Source organism: Sapajus apella, unplaced genomic scaffold (genome assembly GCF_009761245.1).
Source record: "Sapajus apella isolate SASKATOON/1434 unplaced genomic scaffold, GSC_monkey_1.0 scaffold48, whole genome shotgun sequence".
Lineage (NCBI taxonomy): Eukaryota > Metazoa > Chordata > Mammalia > Primates > Cebidae > Sapajus > Sapajus apella.
This window is the reverse complement of record NW_022436988.1, coordinates 1,681,363-1,702,081: the sequence shown is the minus strand read 5'-3', so window position 1 is coordinate 1,702,081 and position 20,719 is coordinate 1,681,363. Positions and strand designations below refer to the sequence as shown.

At 64.5% G+C, this 20,719-nt stretch overlaps 1 protein-coding gene across 1 annotated transcript in view; it reads left to right on the top strand.

The window, feature by feature from the left end:
* BAHCC1 (BAH domain and coiled-coil containing 1) overlaps window positions 1–20,719 on the top strand; it is a 61,908-nt gene that overhangs the window by 30,375 nt on the left and 10,814 nt on the right. Inside the window, 13 exon segments of the mRNA XM_032241363.1 lie at window positions 3,652–3,774; window positions 7,011–8,744; window positions 8,965–9,073; window positions 9,455–9,551; window positions 9,553–9,643; window positions 9,743–9,901; window positions 10,085–10,251; window positions 10,414–10,741; window positions 12,017–12,829; window positions 16,549–16,751; window positions 16,884–17,020; window positions 17,528–17,656; window positions 20,014–20,137. Of these exon segments, the coding sequence (XP_032097254.1) occupies window positions 3,652–3,774; window positions 7,011–8,744; window positions 8,965–9,073; window positions 9,455–9,551; window positions 9,553–9,643; window positions 9,743–9,901; window positions 10,085–10,251; window positions 10,414–10,741; window positions 12,017–12,829; window positions 16,549–16,751; window positions 16,884–17,020; window positions 17,528–17,656; window positions 20,014–20,137 (4,214 nt within the window).

Sequence of the window (20,719 nt, the reverse complement as noted above, 5' to 3'; positions counted from 1 at the left end):
GGGCAGGTGTCACAGTCCACCGAGGCCCCTCCTGTGTCCAGGGCAGGCGTCACACAGTCCACCGAGGCCCCTCCTGTGTCCAGGGCAGGTGTCACAGTCCACCGAGGCCCCTCCTGTGTCCAGGGCAGGTGTCACAGTCCACCGAGGCCCCTCCTGTGTCCAGGGCAGGTGTCACACAGTCCACCGAGGCCCCTCCTGTGTCCAGGGCAGGTGTCACACAGTCCACCGAGGCCCCTGCTGTGTCCAGGACAGGTGTCACAGTCCACCGAGGCCCCTCCTGTGTCCAGGGCAGGTGTCACACAGTCCACCGAGGCCCCTCCTGTGTCCAGGGCAGGTGTCACAGTCCACCGAGGCCCCTCCTGTGTCCAGGGCAGGCGTCACACAGTCCACCGAGGCCCCTCCTGTGTCCAGGGCAGGCGTCACACAGTCCACCGAGGCCCCTCCTGTGTCCAGGGCAGGTGTCACACAGTCCACTGAGGCCCTTATACCCTTTTGTCCTTCAACCCTGCCCACGGGCAGCCCCCACTCGCACTGGGGCCCGCTGTCTCCCCTCCTCCTGCCCACACCACAGGTGTCCTCCCACCTTCAACCCATGACCCCTCCAGATATGGTGAGCTCAGGCCTGGGGGCAGCTGGGAGGGGTCTGGGCGTGTGGTCATTGTGTCCCCCCCTTCCAGCCCACATGTGGCGTCCTGGCTTTACTCACCCATCAGGTGCCTGTGCCTTGAGCCTCTGTCCCCTGTGGTCCGTCCCATCATAGGACTGAGTTTGGAGTCTCCTGCCTACCACAGCCGCAGGGGCAGGATGTGGGGACCTCGGTGTGACCCCACTGCCCCCAGGGCTCTTTCCCACACTCCACCAGGCTCCGAGGGCACCAGGAGCCCAGACGGCAGCAGACTTGAGTCCTGCCCACCTCTCGGGGCGGTTTGCTTAGCCCAGGCTTGTCCTTGTTTGTTGGGGTGATCATAAAAGTTCCCGTCTCAAAGGGGTCTGGGAAGCGGAGGTTCCCAGGTCCCCACATTCTAGCAGGAGCTTACGGTTGAGGACCTTTGGCTTGTGGATTCGTGTGCTCCCAGGCCCTGCTGGCTGAGCCCTCTTGGTCTCTGGCCCCAGAGTGTCCCCTTCCTGCCACCTGCAGTCTCCACTATCCCCCTGGAGCCCTACCCAGAGCCACCACCCCACTCCTCAGTGGCAGCGCCTTCCAGGACGCCTGTGTGTCCCTGGCCCAGCCACAGCAGCCCTGCCTTCTGGCTTCTGTTCTCAGAACAGCTGCTCTGATTCATAAAAATCAGTTTTTCATTTCCTTTTTCAATTCAGAGACTGCAGACTTGGGAAAAAGAAAGGGGCTTTCTGCTGCTGGCCTGGGAGGGCCTCTTCCCTTCCCCTCTCTGCCCCCTGCCCGAAGATGACCCCACCCTGCTGGCTGGGCCTCCCCAGCACCCCAGCCCCTTCCTCTCTGCTCCCTGCCCCTGCACCCCATCTCCCTACTCCCTCCTCCTTCCCTGGCTCCCTAATTTCCCCTCTGGGGCCTCAGTGGTGAGGACTCAAGCAGGCAAGGATGGGGCGCCAGCCAGGGCTTCGGTCTCAGTGCCCTGGTGGATGCCGCCCTGCTCTCCAGCCCAGGGGCCACCAGCCAAGGCCCAGCAGTGGAGGGACACGCACAGCCATCCACCTTCAGCTGCCCCCAGAGGGGACCAGCGAGAAGGAGCCCACTCCTCAGGCAGCTGAGCGCCTGCTCCCCCAGAGAGTGGATGGGCTGGAGGCCTGCATCTCGAGAGGGAACAGGGGCTCAATGCCCGGGAAACGGTGTCTGGGAAGGAGGAATTTACAGACTTCTGTTTACCAAAACAAGGCCTCTAAAACATTAAACAGCAGCCAATTAAAAAGGGACAGCTTGGGAGGTTTAACCAGTGCCCCCCAGGCCCTGCCCCTTGCCTGCTGCTCCCCCACTCCCCCGTCCCAGGTCGCTCCCACCCCGTCACGCTCAGCCTTTGTGGAGTCTTTCAGGAGCAGAGTTTAATCTGGTAAACATCTGCTCCAGATGCAGCTCCCACGCAGACCAGGCTCAAGCCTCAGCCGGGCGTCCTCAGCTGGAGGGCAGCTGCAAGGCTGTGGCGGGGCCAGGGTGCCTTGCCCAGGTCCCCAGACTTGGCCTGGGCCGTGCGGCCTCACAGGGAGACGGGACTGGGTCCTGCCAGGCAGGCATCCACATCGCTGGACTTTTCAGAGCCCTCCCTGTGTTCACGCCCTGTGAGAGACTCCAAATGGGGCGGGTGTGGGGTGCATCCTTGGAGCTGGTGACCCAGAGCTCAGGTTTCCCGGAGCATGTCCTGGGGCTCCAGCTCCACAGATTTCCCTGGGATCCACGAGCCAGAGAAGATTGGTGGCTGGTTGTGCCTGCCGCTGCTGGGGACCTGCTGGGATTGGGGTCTGGGGTGCCCCTTTTGGACTTGGGGCCGATTTTCCAGGGAAGATTCAGAGCAGGAGTTTTAGTGGGTGCCCCAGCCCAGCTGCATTCGTTCTGGTTCATCCTGGCAGCTTGAAGTTCTGGAGTGCTCCTTCCAATGTCTTCTCAGGCCTGCAGAGGGCTGCCGGACCCCCAGCCACAGCCAGCCCCTCGGCCCTCACCTTCAGGCAGCACCGTGGTGTGCTGGGACTGGGTGGGTCTGTCTGAGAGCTCCGCCTGGGGCCCAGGGCCTGCTGGGGAACCAGAAGTCACACTCCCTGTGGCCGGTGTCCCTGGTCCAGCAGACCTGCCCCCTGCAGTGCCTGGACCGGGAGCAGGTGCCCACAAGCCTCCCAGGCCGTGCTTGGCCCTGTCCTGACCCGCCAGCTGCACCTTCATCCCTGGGGTGGGGTCAGGTGTGCCCCCACACAGCCAGAGCTGTCCCAAGGCCCAGGGCCAGCAAGAGGGTGGCTGGGTGTGGCTGGCTTTCCTGTTCCGGGCAGGGGCAGGCTGCTCAGAAATTTGGCTGACTTGAGGGACAGACCCCTTTGTCTAGAGAGTGGCCTGGCTGGCATGACTTGGAGTTCCCGCCTGGGATTTTGGGGCTGGGGCCTGTGCAGGGGACTCTTTGGGCTCCCCGCCCCGACCCTGTGCAGATCTTGGAGCTGGAAGAGGCCCTGCCATGGTGGGAACTTGGCATCAGATGCACACCTGTGCCCCCAGCACGAGGAGGGCAGCCACACCACCACAGCACTGGCCCCTGGCACAGCTGTCCACTGGGCCCTGCGGCCTGTCGGGGAGGCCATGCCCAGGCCTGGCTCTCCCTTGGCCAGGCCCTTGGTGCAGCAGCATCTGTCCACGGTGCCCCCTCTTCCCATGAAACCTTCCCAGAATCCCTTTTGTTGCCCGGCCTGGGAGCTTCCGCGATGCTGAGTGCTGCTGGGAGGGAACCGAGGCCCCTCATCTGTCCCCCGTCTCCCCATCCCATCAGCAATTCAATTTGTGCTGCACCGGAGGGATGGCGTTAGTCGAGTCAGAGTTAATATGATGTATTGACGGGCTGATTTCCCCCAGCGGCTGCGTGCTGGGCTCCGCGGGGCAGCACTCCTGGGCCGACTGACGGCTTCTTGCCTCCCTGGGGTCAGGGCGATTGCGGCCGGGAGGCTGGGAGGTGCCTCTGCAACCGGGTCTCCTTGCTCCTCTAGCTCCCGGGTACCCCAGATTTTCGGGGAGTCTGGCATCCACCTTCCTACCCGTGAGCCACTTGGATCACCATGGAAACAGCAACGTTCTCTACGGGCAGCACCGTTTCTATGGAACCCAAAAAGGCAAGTGCAGCGCAGGCCAGCTGGGGGAGCAGGGCATGCTGGAGGCGGGGAGGGGCACAGCAGCTTCAAGGCCTCCTTGGTGAGCCCTCCCACCGGGTGTCACCGAAGCCAGGGTAGGGGCTAGAGGAGAGGGTGGGCATGCCCTTTGGGATTTAAACCCAGGGACCCAGGACTGCCCCCAGGCGCAGGTTCAGTTCCCAAGTCTAGCTCTAGCCACACTGTCTGACCTCTTCTCAGTGCTCAGGCGGGAGCAGCTGAGCTGGTGCCCGGCTTCCTCATCACCCTAGCCCCACCAGCTTCCGTGGGACCTGGCCTTGCCTGCAGCTCCTGGAACCCCGGGGATCCTGGGGTGGCTGGGGAGGAGGAGGCATCCCACAGAAGCTTGCACTTCCTGGCTCACACAGTTGCTGGCCTGGGCCCAGCACCCCCCCTTCCTCCCCACCCCGTGCCCTAGTGGACAGAGGTGTTGCTCACCCCACTGCCAGCAGGCTTCCCCGAAGAATGGACACAGAGTTTGAGTCTTGGCTGAGAAGTCAGAGCCAGTGGGACCTTGGGGAAGGGGAATCACAGGGCCATAGGGGCCAAGTCCTGGTGCCAGCAAGTCCCTGAGAGGGCCTGGCTGGAGGTGGATGGGTATGGGTCCTTATCTCCAAGGTGGGTTTCTTCTGGTGGGGCGACATTTCATTTGCATTTTTTTTGTTTTTTTTTTGAGACAGAGTCTTGCTCTGTTGCCAGGCGCCAGGCTGGAGTGCAGTGGCACGATCTCAGCTCACTGCAACCTCCACCTCCCGGGTTCAAGCAATTCTCCTTCCTCAGACTCCCAAATAGCTGGGACCACAGGCACGTGCCACCACGCCCAGCTAATTTTTGTATTTTTTAGTAGAGACGGGGTTTCACCATGGTCTCGATTTCTTGACCTTGTAATCTGCCCGCCTCGGCCTCCGGAAGTGCTGGGATTACAGGCGTGAGCCGCCGCGCCCGGCCTCATTTGCATTTTTAAAAGTCCTCCTTGGGGTGGCACCAGGAGGCTGGAGCAGGAAGCTGTCCATTAGTTACCAGGTTAGTTAACGGTGCTCCAATGAAAAGCGATATAGGTGTGGGGTTCCACAGGGGCCAGCCTTGGTGATAGCTAGGAGGGGTATTGGCAGCAGGGAGGGACAGAGGGGTCTAGGTGACCCCCAGTGTCTGGCCTAGGCTATGGGAGGGCACACCTGGGAGGAGCAGTTGGAGGGAGGGGTGAGTTCCACTCCAGTGCGGAGGGGCTTGGGTGTCTCCCTAAGAGGATCGGAGAGGTGTTTGGACACACGGGGTGGGGTCAGTGTGGAGGGCGGACTGGGAGGTTGTCCTAACTGTGGAGAGGGATGCCCAGGCCGCGGCGGGTGAGGAGGGAGGCTGGGACAGTTGGCTTCCTTCCGCACAGCCCCTGGGAGCTCGGGAGCCCTGGTGTTTAGGGCTGGAGCTCAGGGTAGGGACAGAGGAAAGGCCCAAATAGCCCCCCGAAGGGGCTGGGAGGTAGACTGGACGCCCTGCAGGGGATGGAGGGAGCGACCCCAGTGAGCCTGTGGCCATGAGGACCCCAACTCTGAGTGTGAGCTGGCGGGTGGGGACCTGAGGCCGGTCTGCCCGTCATCGTGGCCGACCCTCAGCCCCTCCTCCCTACCCCACGCTCACACTCCAAGACCTTCCTGTGGCCTGCACCTCCTCGCCTGCAGGAGCGTGAGATAGCTGAGGCTCAGGAGGGCCTTGGCCTTGCCCAGGCCAGCCAGCTGCAGGGGTGCAGGCATGGGGGCCAGGAACTCACCATCAGCCCCACCCAGCAGACTCAGCTCTGACCCAGGACAGGCACCCAAACCTTGTCTCCTCACCCCACACCCCAGCTCCTGCACCTGGAGGCAGAGGGGCTCAGCAGCCCAAGGATAGCCCAGCAGGCCAGGTTCCCCCAGACCCCTCGTCAGCCCGGCACGCATGCAGCTGTTTTGACAGCGTTTGGCCGGTCCCAGCCCCAGAAACCCAACCCCTCCACCAGCGCAGGGGACTCCCTCTGAGCAGTGCGCCGGCCAGGCCTCTCGGCTTCCACAATGTTGTGGTGGAGCCGCGTCCAAGAACAGTATTTGGTTTTGGAAATGGAGCTAATTAGGTTTCGCTCAGGCTAGCCCCTTCCCGCTCCCCTTCCTCCTTGTTTCTAATTAGCAGGAAATTGACAAGGAATTTACATGCCTGAGGACAATTTTACAAGTTCCAAATGTTTCTTTTGTTTCCCCCCTTGTCTGCTCCCTCCGCTCTTGGCACCACCCAGCTGCCCACCCACCCAGCTGGGCATGGGGAGGGGCAGGTCCCCCGGGGTCCCAGAGGCGGTGACCTGGCCCCCTCTGTGGGGAGATGGGTACCCCCAGCGCAGCTGGAGTGTGGAGAGCTTGGGGCAGACTAGCCGGGAAGGGTGGGCCCGGGCCACAGCCCAGGCTGGGCAGCCATTCCAGGGACTTCAGAGGGAGCCCCCAGACACCCACCACCCACCAGGCAGGGTGAGCACAGCTGCTGCTCTCTGCTTCCGAAGCCACTGGCCTTTCTCCATTTCAACCCACCAGCCTGAGGCATCCAGACGAGAGGCTGGGGGTGTCGGGGCTGGGAGCTCCCAGGGTGCCTAGGAGGTTGTTGAGCCCATCCTCCACGCCCACCTGTCCTTCCACGCCCCTCTGGGGGTGCCAGGAGCCCGCTTGCCACCTGTCCCTGGTTTCCGAGGTCCTGGTGCCTGCTGGTAAAGACCCAGCTGGGCTGCCCCATGACACTGACTGCCTGCCCCGCTTCCGCCCAAAACCCCCACTGGCACTGGCCAGGCAGGGGAGACTGGCCTCAATTTTTCATCTTCCATCTCTGAAGTGTAGGGGGCTGGACGGAAGTTAGCTCTGGGGCAGACGGTGAGTATGTCTTAGGGACAGAGCGTCAGTTTGGGAGGGTGAGAGACTCCAGCCATGGATGGTGGTAACGGTGACATGGCCGGGTGGATGTGCCCAGCGCCCCTGAACTGTGCACCAAAAATGGGAAATTTGATGCTGCCCATATTTCACACAATTTTACTTTAAAAAACAAAAGCAAAACCCTTCCCTAGGCTGTAACCTGGGGTTGGTGCCAGCTGGTGTCCGGGGGGCACTGGGAGCACTGTCTCTGGAAGCACTGTCCCGGAGTCTCTCCAGCCTCACCCCCAAGGCCTCCCATCGACCTTGGCTCTTTCCCTGCAGATAACTTCTACCTGCGCAACCTGCCGCCCCAGCCCACACTGCTGCCAGCCAACCACAACTTCCATAGCGTGGCCCGGGCCGCTCCCCCCCACCCCATGGGCTCATGTAGCCGGGATCGAGACCGGGGTGAGGCTGGCTCTCTGCAGAAGGGCCCCAAGGACTTCGACCGCTTCCTCATGGGCAAAGAGCTGTGCAGAGAGAAGGCGGGCAAGGTGGCTGAGGGCAAGGAGCGGCCGGCGGCGGAGGAGGACGGTGGCAAGGAGCGGCACAAGGTGGTGCTGCCGGCGCCAGCAGACGGGCACTGCAGGGAGGGGGGCCCCGCCGCCCGAGGAGCCTGTGAGGGCCGCCCCAAGCACCTCCCCTCCTGCCTCCTCAACACCAAGGTGCTCAACGGTGACATGGGCAGGGCTGCGCTAGCCAGCTGTGCAGGGGGCGTGCTGGGGAGGCCTGGTGCCGGGGTGGCAACCTCTGGGCGCTGTGCCAAGGAGGCAGCGGGCCCCCCAGAGCCTGGGCCGGCCTTCAGCGAGTGCCTGGAGCGGCGGCAGATGCTGCACCACGCTGCGTCCTACACCGTGCCGTCCGGCCTGCCCTCCGGGCCGCCCCCACCCCTCAGCACGGCCGCCGGCTCCTTCCCCTGCCTGCAGCTGCATGGGGGCCCCGACGGGCTCTGCCCACTGCAGGACAAAGTCCCTCGGGACCTAAAGGCCAGCGGGCCCACCTTCGTGCCTTCTGTGGGACACCTGGCCGACAAGAGCCGCCCCTTCCAGGCCGCTGAGGCCTGCGCCATAGCAGGCGAGGGCAAGGAGCGGCACCTGGAGGCAGCCATGGCCCCTGAGCACGCCGCACCCTACGGAATCTCCTATGCCCACCTGAAGGCGGAGGGCAAGGCCGAGCGGCGGCCTGGGGGCTTCGAGGCGGCCCTCAACCCCCGGCTGAAGGGTCTGGACTATCTCAGCAGTGCAGGCCCCGAGGCCCCCTTCCCTGGACTCCCTAAAGGCAGTCTGGACAAAAGCGGCTACTTCGAGTTGCCCACCGCTTCACAGGACTGTGCCCGGCCTGGTCACCAGGACCCGCTGGGCGGGAAGGCCCCCCAGACCTGCTGCACTTTAGAGAAGACAGCTGGCAAGGAAGCCCCAGCCGGCCCCCCTGGGGCGCAGAAGGTGGCGAGGATCCGGCATCAGCAGCACTTGGTGGTGCCCGAGGTGGATACAGGGGGCGTTGGGGCCGAGGCCAAGCGCAAGTCCCTGGAGCTGGCGTCCCTGGGCTACGGCGGGCCCCACCTGCCTCCGTGGGGTGTCCAGGCCGGCCAGGGCACCACCATGGCCATCGGTGAGGAGCGTAAGGCTGGCGCCTACCTGGACCCCTTTGTCGGGGGCCTGCAGCAGGCACCCCTTCTGCCCCAGGAGCTGCCTGCGCCGCCAGACGAGGTCTCGGCCATGAAGAACCTGCTGAAGTACAGCAGTCAAGCCCTGGTGGTGGGCCTGGGCGGCCTCAAGGCCAGCTGCGTCCAGCAGGAAGCGAAGTTCGCGTCCTCTAAGGGCTCAGGCCAGGCAGAGAGGCCGGACTGTGCCCGCAGCCGGGAGCATGACACCGTGCACGGTGACGGGGAGGTGCGGCAGCCCCCTGTGGGCATCGCGGTGGCCTTGGCCCGGCAGAAGGACACGGTGAGCCGGACCGAGGCAGCCTACGGCACCAACACTACGCGGCAGGGCCGGGCCGCCCCCACCTTCAAAGGTATGGGCCCTGCAGAGGGGAAACCGGGCCCATCTAGGGTGCCCAGCGGGCCCTGCCCCGTGCCCCGCACCCTTCACCCCCCAGCTCCCACCGTTGCTTTTGGCCGACCCTCCAAGGCCCCAGGACGAGGGCACCCTCCTCAGTGCTTCGGGCTCCCCAGCTCGAGGTGGTTCCCCAGCCACCCCAGCCCTCCCCGTTCTGCCATCTCCGCCCTGTACAGCTGGCGGTGGGCCCCGTTCCACACACGCGCTGGACCTGGAGGCCGAGGAGGAGAGGACCCGGCTGTGTGATGACCGCCTGGGACTGGCCAGCCGCGAGCTGCTGCTGCAGTGAGAGCCGGGCCTATGGCCCTGGGGAGTAGGGCCAGGCCTGGGCGTGGAGGTCCCCGCTCAGAGCCACATGGAGGACAGAAGGGTGGTCGTGACTGGGGCAGCAGACTGTATGGTCGGCCATGGGTGAGGTTCTTCCCACCCCTAGAGCCTTTCTGGGATCTCACTCTGGGTTGGGGGGTCTCAGCTAACCCACCGCCTCGGTAAGGTCGGCCACTCTCAGGCCAGGAGAGGGCCCCCAGTCAGCCCTGCAGAGCGCTGAGACTGGAGCCTGGGGTTTTCCCCGAGCCATCAGGCCCCGTTCTCCCTCCCAGGCTGGTGGGGGTGGGATGGGGAGCGGGTGTCGGCTGCTGTGGCAGGGCTGAGCTCCACGTCTTACAGGGACGGCAAAGACCGAGCAGAGCTCACCCGGATCCACCCTCCGAGCAGCTGCCCTGGGGACCTGGCCCCCCACCTCATGATGCAGAGTGGCCAGCTGGGGGGGGGACCCGGCCCCCCACACTCACCCCCACGCACCCTGGCTGCCCCGTACCCGAAGCCCCTCCCTGTGGATGGGGGGACATTCCTACGGTCAGTGCTCCAAGGGTGGGGTGAGGGCTGGCCTGGGGCTGACGGGCTCTCTCCTGGTCCCCGAGGGGAGGCATCACCACTGTGGCCTCTGCTTCCCAGGCCTGGGGCACCCCGCCCTGCACCAGAACCTGCCCCCCGGCTTCCCTGCCTCCGTGGCCGGCCCTGTCCCCTCGGTCTTCCCCCTCCCCCAGGATGCCCCCGCACAGCTGGTCATCCTGCCCTCGGAGCCCACACCCCACAGCGCCCCCCACACGCTTGGTAAGGACCCCTGGGCCAGGCCGCTGCACGCGTTTGGAAGGAGGGGCAGTGCAAGTGGGCTGGCCGGGGCTCTGGAGGGAGCGGTGGGCTTCCAGGGCTGAGGAAAGAGTGGAGGGGGCGCAGGGAAGCAGCCCGGAGCCGTCCCCTCCCAGGCTGGGCTGACCCTCCCGGCCCTGCCCGCAGCAGATGTCATGGACCAGGCCTCGCTGTGGCCCCCCGTGTACGGGGGCCGGGGCCCCGCCTCCCATATGCAGCGCCCGGGCCAGCTCCCTGTGTACGCGCGGCCGCAGCTCCTCCGCCAGCCGGAGCTCTATGCCTTGCAGCAGCAGCAGAGGGCCGCCCAGTTCCAGGTATCGCCCCCAGCCACACCCACCTGGGCTGCACTCCCCCACCTTCGCCCAGCCCCCACCCTGCCTGGCCGGCCCTGGCTCCAGGAGCCCCCTGCATGCCTGCCCTCCAGCAGGAGGTACCCCAGCAGGGGCCCTGGTTGAGCCTCTCCCCTTCCCTGACAGCGGAAGCCTGAAGACCAGCACCTGGAGCTGGAAGAGCCTGCCCAGGAGAAGGCCCCGAAGTCCACCCACAAGCCAGTTGCCTTAACTCTCACGGTCCCGGGCGCCCCCGCACCCGCTGCAGGCCCCAGCAAGCTGCCACCCTGCTGCCACCCACCCGCCCCGAAGCCCCCGCCCAGCTGCCCCACCCCACCACCTCGGCCCAGCGCCCCGTGCACTTTAAATGTCTGCCCTGCTGGCAGCCCCGGGCCTGGCTTCAGGGTGCCCAGTGCCGAGCAAAAGAATGGGGAGGGCCAGCAGCCAGAGGCCGACATCGTCACCCCGGAACCAGGTGAGAGCAGCCGCCTGGCCCAGACTGATCCCCGTGCTCTGTGCCCAGCCCTCCTGCCCCTGCCTGGCACGGCAGCACTGAGTCAGGCTGCCTGGGATGCCCCGTGCCTGCCCAGGCCTAGGGCATTCTGGTTTTTCCCTTCCTTCTTCTTCTCTCTTCCCAATCCTCTGACAACCACACCGTGCCCTAGCCGCCTCCTTCCTGGCCCTGGGCTGACGAAGGTGCGATGAAGCCTGGCCGGCCATGTTGGGGACCTTCCCCGGTGATGAAGGCGGGGCCTGCTGGTGGTGGTGCTGGCGCTCTGGGGGCACCAGGCATGGGACCTGACCAGGCTGCCACTCAGGGTCTCAGTAAAGCTGGGTGAAGGAGGGCAGCGAGGAGGGTTGCCGGCGGTGGGGGGGGTCTCGGCCCCTGCCGCCCACCCGTCCACTCCCTGCCAGCCTATTTGATTCTCTTTGAATGAGGCTGAGAGTTCACACTGGAAACGGTGTGGCCAGCATAAAACTCGTCCCAGTTTCACAGTCAGGAGATGGGGCCAACGGGTTTTTTAGGTTTTTTTCCTTAGTTTTTTTTTTCTTTGCAGCTAATGGGACGTGATGCCTCTGACATGCTGCCGGCTCGTTCTGGTTCAGGGAAAACCCTGGTTCAAGCATCATACTTTACAAATCCCCCTTTCTGGCGGCCCACCCCACGGGGTCCCAGAGATAGCTCCCTCAGTGGCCAGGGTTGTGGGGGGAGCTTTAAGGCCACTCTGGTGGGGAAGGAGGGCCTGGCCTCAAGCTGCTCACACTTTTTTTTTTTTTGAGACAGGGTCTCCCTTTGTCGCCCAGGCACAAGTGTAGTGGCACAAACACGGTTCACTGCAGTCTGTCTTCCTGGGCTCACGCCACCCTCCCACCGCAGCCTCCTGTGTCGCCGACCACAGGCGCTCACCGCCATGCCCAGCTCGTCGTTTTTTAATGTTTCTATAGTAGGGGGTGCTCACTCTGTTGCCCAGGCTGGTCGTGAATGCCTGGCCTTAAATGATTCTCCTGCCTCAGCTTCCCGAAGTATTGGGATTGTGCGCATGAGCCACCGCACCCAGCCAGGCCGCCCCCTCAATTAACCTAACACTAACACTTCCCCCGCCATCAGTCTTACAGGCCTGCAGCTGGCCCTAGACCTTCCTGCATGGGCTTGGGTTTGAAGGTTCGAGGCCACCGTTCCTCATCCCATCCCAGGACACCCCCTCCCCACCGCTCCTGGCTCCCTGCTCACCTGTCCCCTCCTTTGCAGACCTGCCTCCCGGATACCTGCGCCCTGTGGCCAGCATGGGCTTCTCCCTACCCTCAGACGTGCACTCTTCTGACCTCGAGGACCCTGAAACTATGCAAACCGCCGCCCCAGGGGCCCAGCCTGAGCCCACAAGGACATTCCTGCCTGGAGAGCCGCCTCCCTGCAGCCCCAGGAGCCTGGAGGAGCCCGGGCTGCTCTCAGGGCCCAGGGAGGCCACCCAGGACCTTGCTGCCACCCCCAACCCTGCCGAGCGGGGACCCCAGGGGAAGGCAGCGGACGTCAGCCCACTTGAGGGGCTACAAGAACTGCAATGTGGGGCTCTGCTCGAGGCGGGGGGCTCCGAGGTCTCCAGCCAGGCTCATTCTACTCAGGGAGGGGCGAGAGAAGAGAGGAGCAGGGAGGAGGGGGAGCAGGGGCCTTCGTCGGAGGCCTCTCCCCAAAGCCTGGAGCAGCAAGCAGGGAGCCCCAGTGCCCTTGATGATGAGGGGGAGCAGCAAGCTCCTGAGGAAGACGAGCTGGAGGAAGATGAGCTGGGGGAGCAGAGCGTGGAGTACTCAGAGGAAGACTGTGGGGCAGCCCCTGACAACAGCCACCCACCCAGGGCACTGCCAGGCCTGGATGCCTTGGTGGCCGCCACCATCAACCTGGGAGACTTGCCCAGCGGCAGCCCACTGGACCCTCAGCCCTTGGCAGCCTCTGCATGCCCCGGCACAGCCCCGCTGCCCCATAGCTCAGGGAATCATGGGATCGCTCTGCTCAGCGAGCTGGCTGACCTGGCAATCCAGCGGCAGAGGAGTGAGAGGGCCATGCCAGGTAAGCCCGGTGACTGCCGCCACCCCCCAGAGCCCCAGCCGTGGGTCCTGCAGGCTTGGCTCGGGGTCAGCCGGCCAGATAGCAATCTTGGGCTCCGCTAAGTTGTTCCTGAAGTGTGGTGGGTCCCCTGGACAGTGTCCACCTCCCCTTGCTGGCCCTTGTCCGTGGAGTCCAAGCCAGGTGTGCCATCTCCAAATCCACCTGTCCCACGTAGGGCCCTGGGACCGGGACTCACCTCCATGGTGGTTTCAGAGGAAGGGCCTCTTGGGCAGCACCTGCTGTTGCCGTGAGCGACGGAGGCTCGGGGCTGTCCCCAACTCCGTCTCACACGTGGGCATGTCCCAGCTTGCAGGGGTGAAGTTGCTTAACAGAGATCCGGGTCCTGGCGGAGGGAGAGGAGAGCCTGCCCCCTGCTCTGCCAGGCCTACACCTCTTCAGGCTCTGTGCCTGCAGCCCTAGGGGGTCCAGCTCAGGAACTGGTTGCTCCCCGCGCAGGCCCCGGGGAGGGGGCAGGAGGCTGGGACTCCTTCTCCAGGGAGGCCTGTGGGACCTGGAGCTCCTGGGCTCTCCCACCCACCCAGGGGCCCCAAGGACGGTGGGCAGGGCCGGAGCCCCTGGGACACTCAAGGGCCAGGTCTGCTTAGCCCACCCTGGCCCTTGGCCTGGGCACCCCCTGCCCAGTGCCCCTGTGAAAGCCCCACTTCCTGCCATCTTCTCTGTGAAAGCCTCAGGATCGAGGGCACCCCCCAGCTGGGCACGGTGCCCTGGTCATTCAAGGGACAAACCTGACATAGTCCTCAGGGCTCGGCCACCACTTTCTGGATGCATAAAGTCACCACAGCCAGAACAGTGCTTTTCCCCAGGGCCCTCTGGTCACTCTCTGCTGGACAAGGCTGCTGTCCTACACCTGCAGGAGTGGTTCCGCAGTGCTGGGGGCTCTCTGCCCTCGCGGGTATCTGGCGCAGAGTTCCTGCTTTTGGGTGGGGCTGTGGGAGGGAGGAAGCTTCAAGACCCTGCCCCGTGGGCTCCAGCTGGACCCCCCACAGGCCCTTGCTTGGGCTTCCAACAGGCTATGTATGAGAAGGTAGACAGCGAGGTACGGGCGCCTTGGGGCAGGGCCTGAGCTGCCGGGGACCCACCATGGCTGGGTGACAGGGACCCTCACCCAGCAGTGTGAGAAGGCATCAGCAGAAGCCAGGTGCTGTGTGTCCAGCCAGGGTGGCCAATCTGCCACAGCAATGCCTGCTGGACGGGAGCCGTTCACTGCATGAAGATGCACACAGGGTTGGGGGCCATGCGCCCTCTAGCCGGGTCCAGTGTCCCAGCCCCCAGGGTGTGCAGAGGTGGAGTTGGGGCCAGCTCGGCCCTCCATGTCCCCGCTGCACGGCCCCTCCTAGACCCTGCCTTCCCCTTGTCCCAGCTAATGGGCAGGCCTGTGTAGCTTTGGGGCGCAGAGCTGATCCCTGCAAGTGTGGCAACCACTCCAGCTGAAATTAATGAGGAGGTTGGTTTTGTCCTGTGCCTGACAGCAGGACTGCAGAGGGAGAAAGAGGAAAAAGTCCCCAGGATCAGGGCCGGGCTGGCAGAGAGCCTCTAGGCCTGGCAGAGCCGTCTGGGTGAGGCCAAGTGGGGGCCACATGCCCGTAGCCTGCAAGGTCAAGGGAGGCCCAGAGTGGCTTCTGGCCAATGGCAGGGACCCCGGGAGACCAGGAGACCTGGGGCCTTCGGCAGAAGGGGCCTGCGGAGGTGCATCCCGGCTGCCCATGGCAGCAGCTGCTCAGCCTGCCCCTCTTGGCCATCTCTCCCCTCATGTTCTCTGGGGACACTGGACCCGAAGCCTGAGCGTCCCCATGGTGGGGACCTGTGGTCTCAGCTCAGAACTTGGGTTCAGTTTTGCACCCCAGCATCTGCCCTCTGGGCACCTCCCGGCTTCTTAGCAGTGACCTTGAGGGATGGATCAACCCTGGGTCCGGGCTTGTGGCCTTCTGGCCCTCCCCTGTCCCTGAGGAGGGAACCAGCCACATGCCGTGGAGTGCCCGTGGAATGTCAGGTGCATCTCTGTGGCTCTCAGGTGCTGATTTGCCACGTGATGGATGGGTTCACTCTGGTCATCCCGAACTCCCACCTCCAGATGAGATCAGCCATGTCTCTGCGGAGGCCCGGTTAAGTGGAGCATGGGGTTCAGAGGCAGAGACCAGGTTTGGGATGCTCATTGCTGTGAGGTTACCGTTATTCCTAGGTGCTCCCAGGGGGTGCCAGCACCTCTGACCCCACAGGGGTCCCCAATTCGCCTGCCTTCCTGGCTATACCCACCCTCCCCCACACACAGTGTCTGGCCGTCTCCTGATGGGTGCCCTTGTGGGATCAGCCCACGTGGGCCCCACTCCCTGTTGCTATGCAGCCCCAGGGTTGGCTCCCCTACTTGGACCCTGAGTCCTCACCCCAGGCCCTCCCCTGCGTGGACACCAGCCTCTCCGCTTGCTCAAGCTCTGACTCCAAGATGGGCCTTGCCTCCCCTGGGCCACTGCCTGGGCTGCTGGGCTGTTGCTCGCTGTGGTCACTGTGAGGGTAGCTCCCCCATCCCCGTCCGCAGGCTGAGGTCCCAGAGCATGCGGCCCTGCCGGCACCCCCTCCTGACCTGTGCTCCGTCATGGCCCTTCTGCCTGCCGCAGGGCTGGGATGTGCTGGAAGGGGTCTGGCAGAGCCCAGCGCTGTGTTCAGAGAGAGGTAGGGGCAGCGATTCACTGCTCTGAGGGGGATGGAGGAATGGTGGCTGCTCCTCTGAGAAGGGCCACAGTGAGTAAGGCTACATCCAGAAACCCCGACCGCTGCCCTCCTCACAAGGAATCCAGGGCCTGGCATGCTGTCCACCTGGGGTCCCAGCTACTCAGGAGGCTGCGGTGGGAGGGTGCTTGGGCCCAGGAGTCCGAGGTTGCAGTGAGCCGTGATGGCACCGCTGCACTCCAGCCTGGGCAATAGAGCAAGACCCTGTCTGGAACCTAAAGGTATGGAGGGGACTTGTCCCTCCCTCTGCAGTGACCAACCACTGGGCTTCCTGCAGCCATCGATTCTTAGGTGTCCACACAGGCAAGTAGACAGAAGGACTGATGGGCAGATGGACAGGCAGTGGCAGGCCTTAGCTGCTGGGGGGCACCAGCCTCCACCACCTGGATTAAGTGATGCTCAGTTGCTGAAGCCCACAGTTCAAAGCCATCTGTCCACGTGACTTTGAACTGGTTGACCAACAGCTGTTGGAACCGCCGGCTAGAGCAGCTGAACGCAGCGTGGTTGAACTTGAGCAGTTTCCAGGGTGGAAGCTTCATGGCCTCGCAGCCCTGCCTGTGTCTCTGAGGGTCCCACGGCAGCTGTTTGAAGCGGGGCCTCCCTGGTGGGGGGTGCACAGGTGTTTCTGTCAGCGAGTAGCTTGCTTTGACTTCCATGGTTTGGGCCCTGTCTCGCTCTGTGACGCAGAGGACCCTGTCCCGTGGGCCCTCCCAGCTGGCCCTGCCCTACCACCAAGGGAGTGTCTCCCCAGCCTGGAGCCAAACAGGGGTGCCGGGTGCCGGCCCTGGTGCCTGCCTCACTCTTCCCGGCCGCCTGACCCTCATCCTGGTTCTCACGGCTGGATGGCTTCCAGAGGCAGAGCTGATGACATCAGGAGACTGTGAGGGGCAGTGTGTGCCCAGCCACCCCCATGCTGACCTTCCCATGCCCTACAGAGGAGGAAGAGGACGTGCTGGTCTTCAACCTGCAGCACCTGGCCACGCTGGCCACAGCCTGGTCCTTGGTAGAGGCTGCCAGCCTGGACAGCTCCCCTGCCCCAGCACAGCCACCCACGGCCGCCCCCTGCAGCAGCCCCAGGCTCACCCCCCGCATGCAGATCCTGCAGCGCAAGGACACCTGGACCCCCAAAACCAAGCCTGTGAGTGGGGGTCCCACTGCCCACGTCGTCCAGTGCATGGCATGACTGGGGGCCCCAAGTGCCTGAGCTGCCCACACAGCCCCCGCCTGGGCCCTGGCCCGGCTCACAAGCCCCTGTGCCCCTTCCCCCCAGGTGTGCCCCCTGAAGGCTGCCATCGACCGGCTGGACACACAGGAGGTGGGGATGCGTGTGCAGCTGGCGGAGCTGCAGCGGCGCTACAAGGAAAAGCAGCGGGAGCTGGCCCGTCTGCAGCGCAGGCACGACCATGAGTACGCCCAGCCTGGTGGGGATGGGGGGCCTGGGAGAGTTACAGCACCCCCACCCCCGGGAGTACCTGCCGTGCGAACAGACCCGGACTGGGCTCTGCCCCCTGCCTGTGGGCAGGCACTGGGGCCTGTTGGGGAGACCCCCTACAGGCAGTGGGATCTAAGGATTGACATTCGTCCAGCAGCGAGACCAAGTGGCAGGGGCCGGGGTTGGTGGAAGAGCCTCTCATCAGAGGTTGGCACAGCAGGAGGCCAACCGCAGGGTGGCGGGTGAGGGAGTAGGGAGGGCTGGGGCCAGGGCAGAAGTTGTGGGAGAGGACACCCCCCAACCAGTGGGCGGGGGCCCTGGCTGGCCTTGCCCTCTGCTTGCAGGGTCGGGCTCCCCAGGCCAGGTCTGGGACGCACCTTTTGCCACAACCAGTAGCACTCTAAGGGCAGTGCCCTTGGCTGGAACTTGTCAGGGAGCTGGGTTGAGCATGAACCTCTGACCATCCCCCTTGCGGCCCCCAGGAGAGATGAGAGCTCGCGGAGCCCTGCACGGCGGGGGCCTGGCCGGCCGAGGAAGCGCAAACACTCCAGCTCGCTGCCCACCCCACGTCTCACAGGGCCGCTCCCAAGGAGCGACAGCAAGAAAGTCAAGTGAGTCCTGGACATTGGCGTTGCAGGTTGCGTGTGTCTGGCCAGCCTGGGGCCCTTGAGGCTGGGACAGCGGGGACTGGGTTCCTCTCAGTCTTCCGGGGCTGCTGGGGAGGCCCCTTCCCACCTGCTCCGAAGGCCTGGCCCTGCCCCTCCTACACCATCAAGAGTGACCAGCGGACAGAGCCCTGCTCCAGACAGGCTTTGCTTTGCCCAGCTGGCAGCTCCCGGCACCACCCCGGCCCGGGTCCCCACCGGAAGCCAAGGCCCAGCCACACCAGCTCCGCACACCTGGCTGTGGCCTGGTCCCCGCCCGGCCCCCCTCTCGTCTGAGGCGGCGTTGCGTGCAAGTCTGTTTATCTGCACTATATAAAGTCGTTGGTCACGGCCGCAGCGCGATGCTATTACCCATTACCCGCCCGGCGCCGTCGTTGGCGCACTCCCGGGCCTGGTATAATTGTCCTTCTCGGCTACAAATTGCCTCTCCCGGCAGGCCCATTTGCATAAATCCTCCGAGCTCCTCCACACACGATTGGCGCACGTGTGTGCGCACTGCATCAATCCTGATGATTTGGTAATAATAGTTAAATCGGCACTAAATGGTTCCTTCGATTAAGACAGAGGCAAAAAATTAATCTCAGGACTTTATGTCACAAAACATTAGCAAATGCAGAGAAGGTAAGAGGGAGGGGCTGTGTGGCCATGGGCAGTGGAGAGGTCACTGTATGGCTGCCCCCCAAGCTGCCTCCTGCCCTGCCCTGCCCAGGTGTCTCCTGGTGGGGTCTCCCGTGGAGAACCAGCCAGCACTGTGAGGGCTGCCAGGCAGGACAGGGCCCCTGGAAGCTAGGGTCTGGTTAGAAGCCAGCAGCCTCAGGACAGGGAGGGAAATTGAGTCCAGGACTCCTGTCCCGGAGGTCAGGGCCCCACCTCACCCTTCCACCCCCTTATCCTCACTCGTCCAGGGAGCGGAGGCAGAGGCAGTTGCCTCAGGGCTGGCCTCTCACCTTGCAGGAAGTGGGGGGGCTGGGGGCTCGGGGGCGTCTCCTGGCCTACGGCTTCCTGCCAAGCAGCAAGGAAGGAGCAGCATCGAGGTGCGGCCCTCAGAAGCCCAGCCTCGTCTGTGAGCAGGGAGGTGGAAAGGGACATCCGCCAAGCCAGAGCGGGGCAGGGCTCTTTGTCTCTGTCTGTGATTCATTTTTGTTAGCAGCCAGGGCTCCCTTTGCACCTGTGGGGGGCGTTGAAAGGTGAGGGGCCAAGTCCGCAGCCCGTCTACCCAAGAACAGGCTGAGAGACCCCCCCAAGCCTCAGTTTCCCCATGTGAAATAGGGCAGTGAGAGGTTCTGGGGAGGGTGGGTCACCCGCCCAGGAGGTGGGGGGATCAGGAGGGACCCATTTTGGGGCATCTGGAGGCGCTGCTGGGCCCTTGGAGGCAGGAGTTGACTCCGCCCCAGCCCCCAACCTGGGGGACAGCACAGCCACGGGTCTTGGGGAAACCGAGCCTCGGCTCTAGCAGTTTCCAGGGCTTCGTCTGGGAGGGGCAGGGGTTGCAGGATTCCCTTCTCATGACCTGCGTGGAGGGCAAGACGGACTCCCGAGAGGGTCCGAGCCGGCAGTCGGGGACTTGGGGAAGAGCCCAGGCTCCTCTGGACGCCGCCCCCACCCCACCCTGTCCCGGTAGGACTCCGCTTTGCCCGTCTGCTTCTAGCTGTGGAAGAAACGCTGGCAGTGGACAGTTCTCATGAACCTGCCTGGTGCCCACTCTGTCCCTAATGGTGGTGGCATCAGGACCCAAACACCCGCCAAGGGCCGGACCTGGCCTGCATAATCCCCGCCACAGACTCACAAGCGGGCACGTGTGCGGCTGTCCCACATTCAGGGTGCCAAAGTTGAGGTCGCAGCCCCACTTGGGCCCTGGTAGCAGCAGAGCCCTGGCTCCTGAGCACTGGGTGGCCCCCCAGAGCCCTGACTGGCCCCAGCCCCCAACGCCTGGCGTCTGGGTCACCGTGGCTAGGAGCAGACAGCACCCAAGGGCATCCCTTGGGTGGCAGGATGGGATTTGGGTAATAGAAGCGTACCCACTTCCAGTATGGCCAAGTGGGGGATGGGGCAGATTTGGGGACATAGGGACCGCTCAGGGCTGGTGGTTGGCAGGCAGTGGGGCTAGCTAGAGGCAGATGCATGGGGGAGCTCAGAGCTGGCTCAGCCCCCAGCCCCGTGCCCCTGGCTCTGTCTGCCCAAGATGTAGGGCCCTCGGAAGGGTGTGACCTACAGGGTGACCTGCCACAGGGACAGTGGGGGGATGAGGTTGGAGTGGCCAGGCCTGTATCTGCCCTGCACCCACCTGACCCCATTGCTTCCAGGGCAGTGCCGACAAGCCTGGGTCTGCTGTGCGCGGAGCTGCGAGGAGGCGTCGGGGGTGAGCCTGCCAAGAAGCGGAGCAAGCTGGAGAGGAGTGTCTATGCGGGCCTGCAGACCGCCGCCATGGTGAGCGTCGAGGCCCCACCTTGCCTCAGGGCCCTGTGGCCCCGTCCTGGGCAGGTAGCGGGCAACAGACTCCCCAGCCCCGTGCCCACACCGACTGCTCAGATGAGCGCATCAGGACTCGGAGCTCTGAGTGCTGACGAGGAGGGAGGCCGGGCCGACCTTCAGTGTCGTGGGGTCAGGTCTGACCGGTGGCCCAGCAGCCACTCGCCCCATGTCACTCCACCCTCCGGTCTCACTCCAGTGGGAACGCCGATGTTGAGGCTGCACTCTGCTTACAGAGGCTCCCTGGAGCGAGGCCCTGCCTTTCTGCCGGTGGCTCTGTCCATAGTGCCTGGGGCACACTTGGTGTGGCGGGGGCGCCTCAGTGCCCACACCCCTTCCTTCTTGGTACAGCAGATGCCTCCTGCCCCTTCCCTCTCTGTGACCTGGGGGTGCTGATGAGAGGTGGGCCCAGCGCACTGCACCTGTCTGCCCCCCCCCCAGCTCAGGGGCCTGATCCTTCTGCACAGGTGCTCTGCTTCATCCTTCCCTTTAGAAAAGCTAATGGCCTGGCCCCACAACACCCACAGCTGCTGGGTCCTC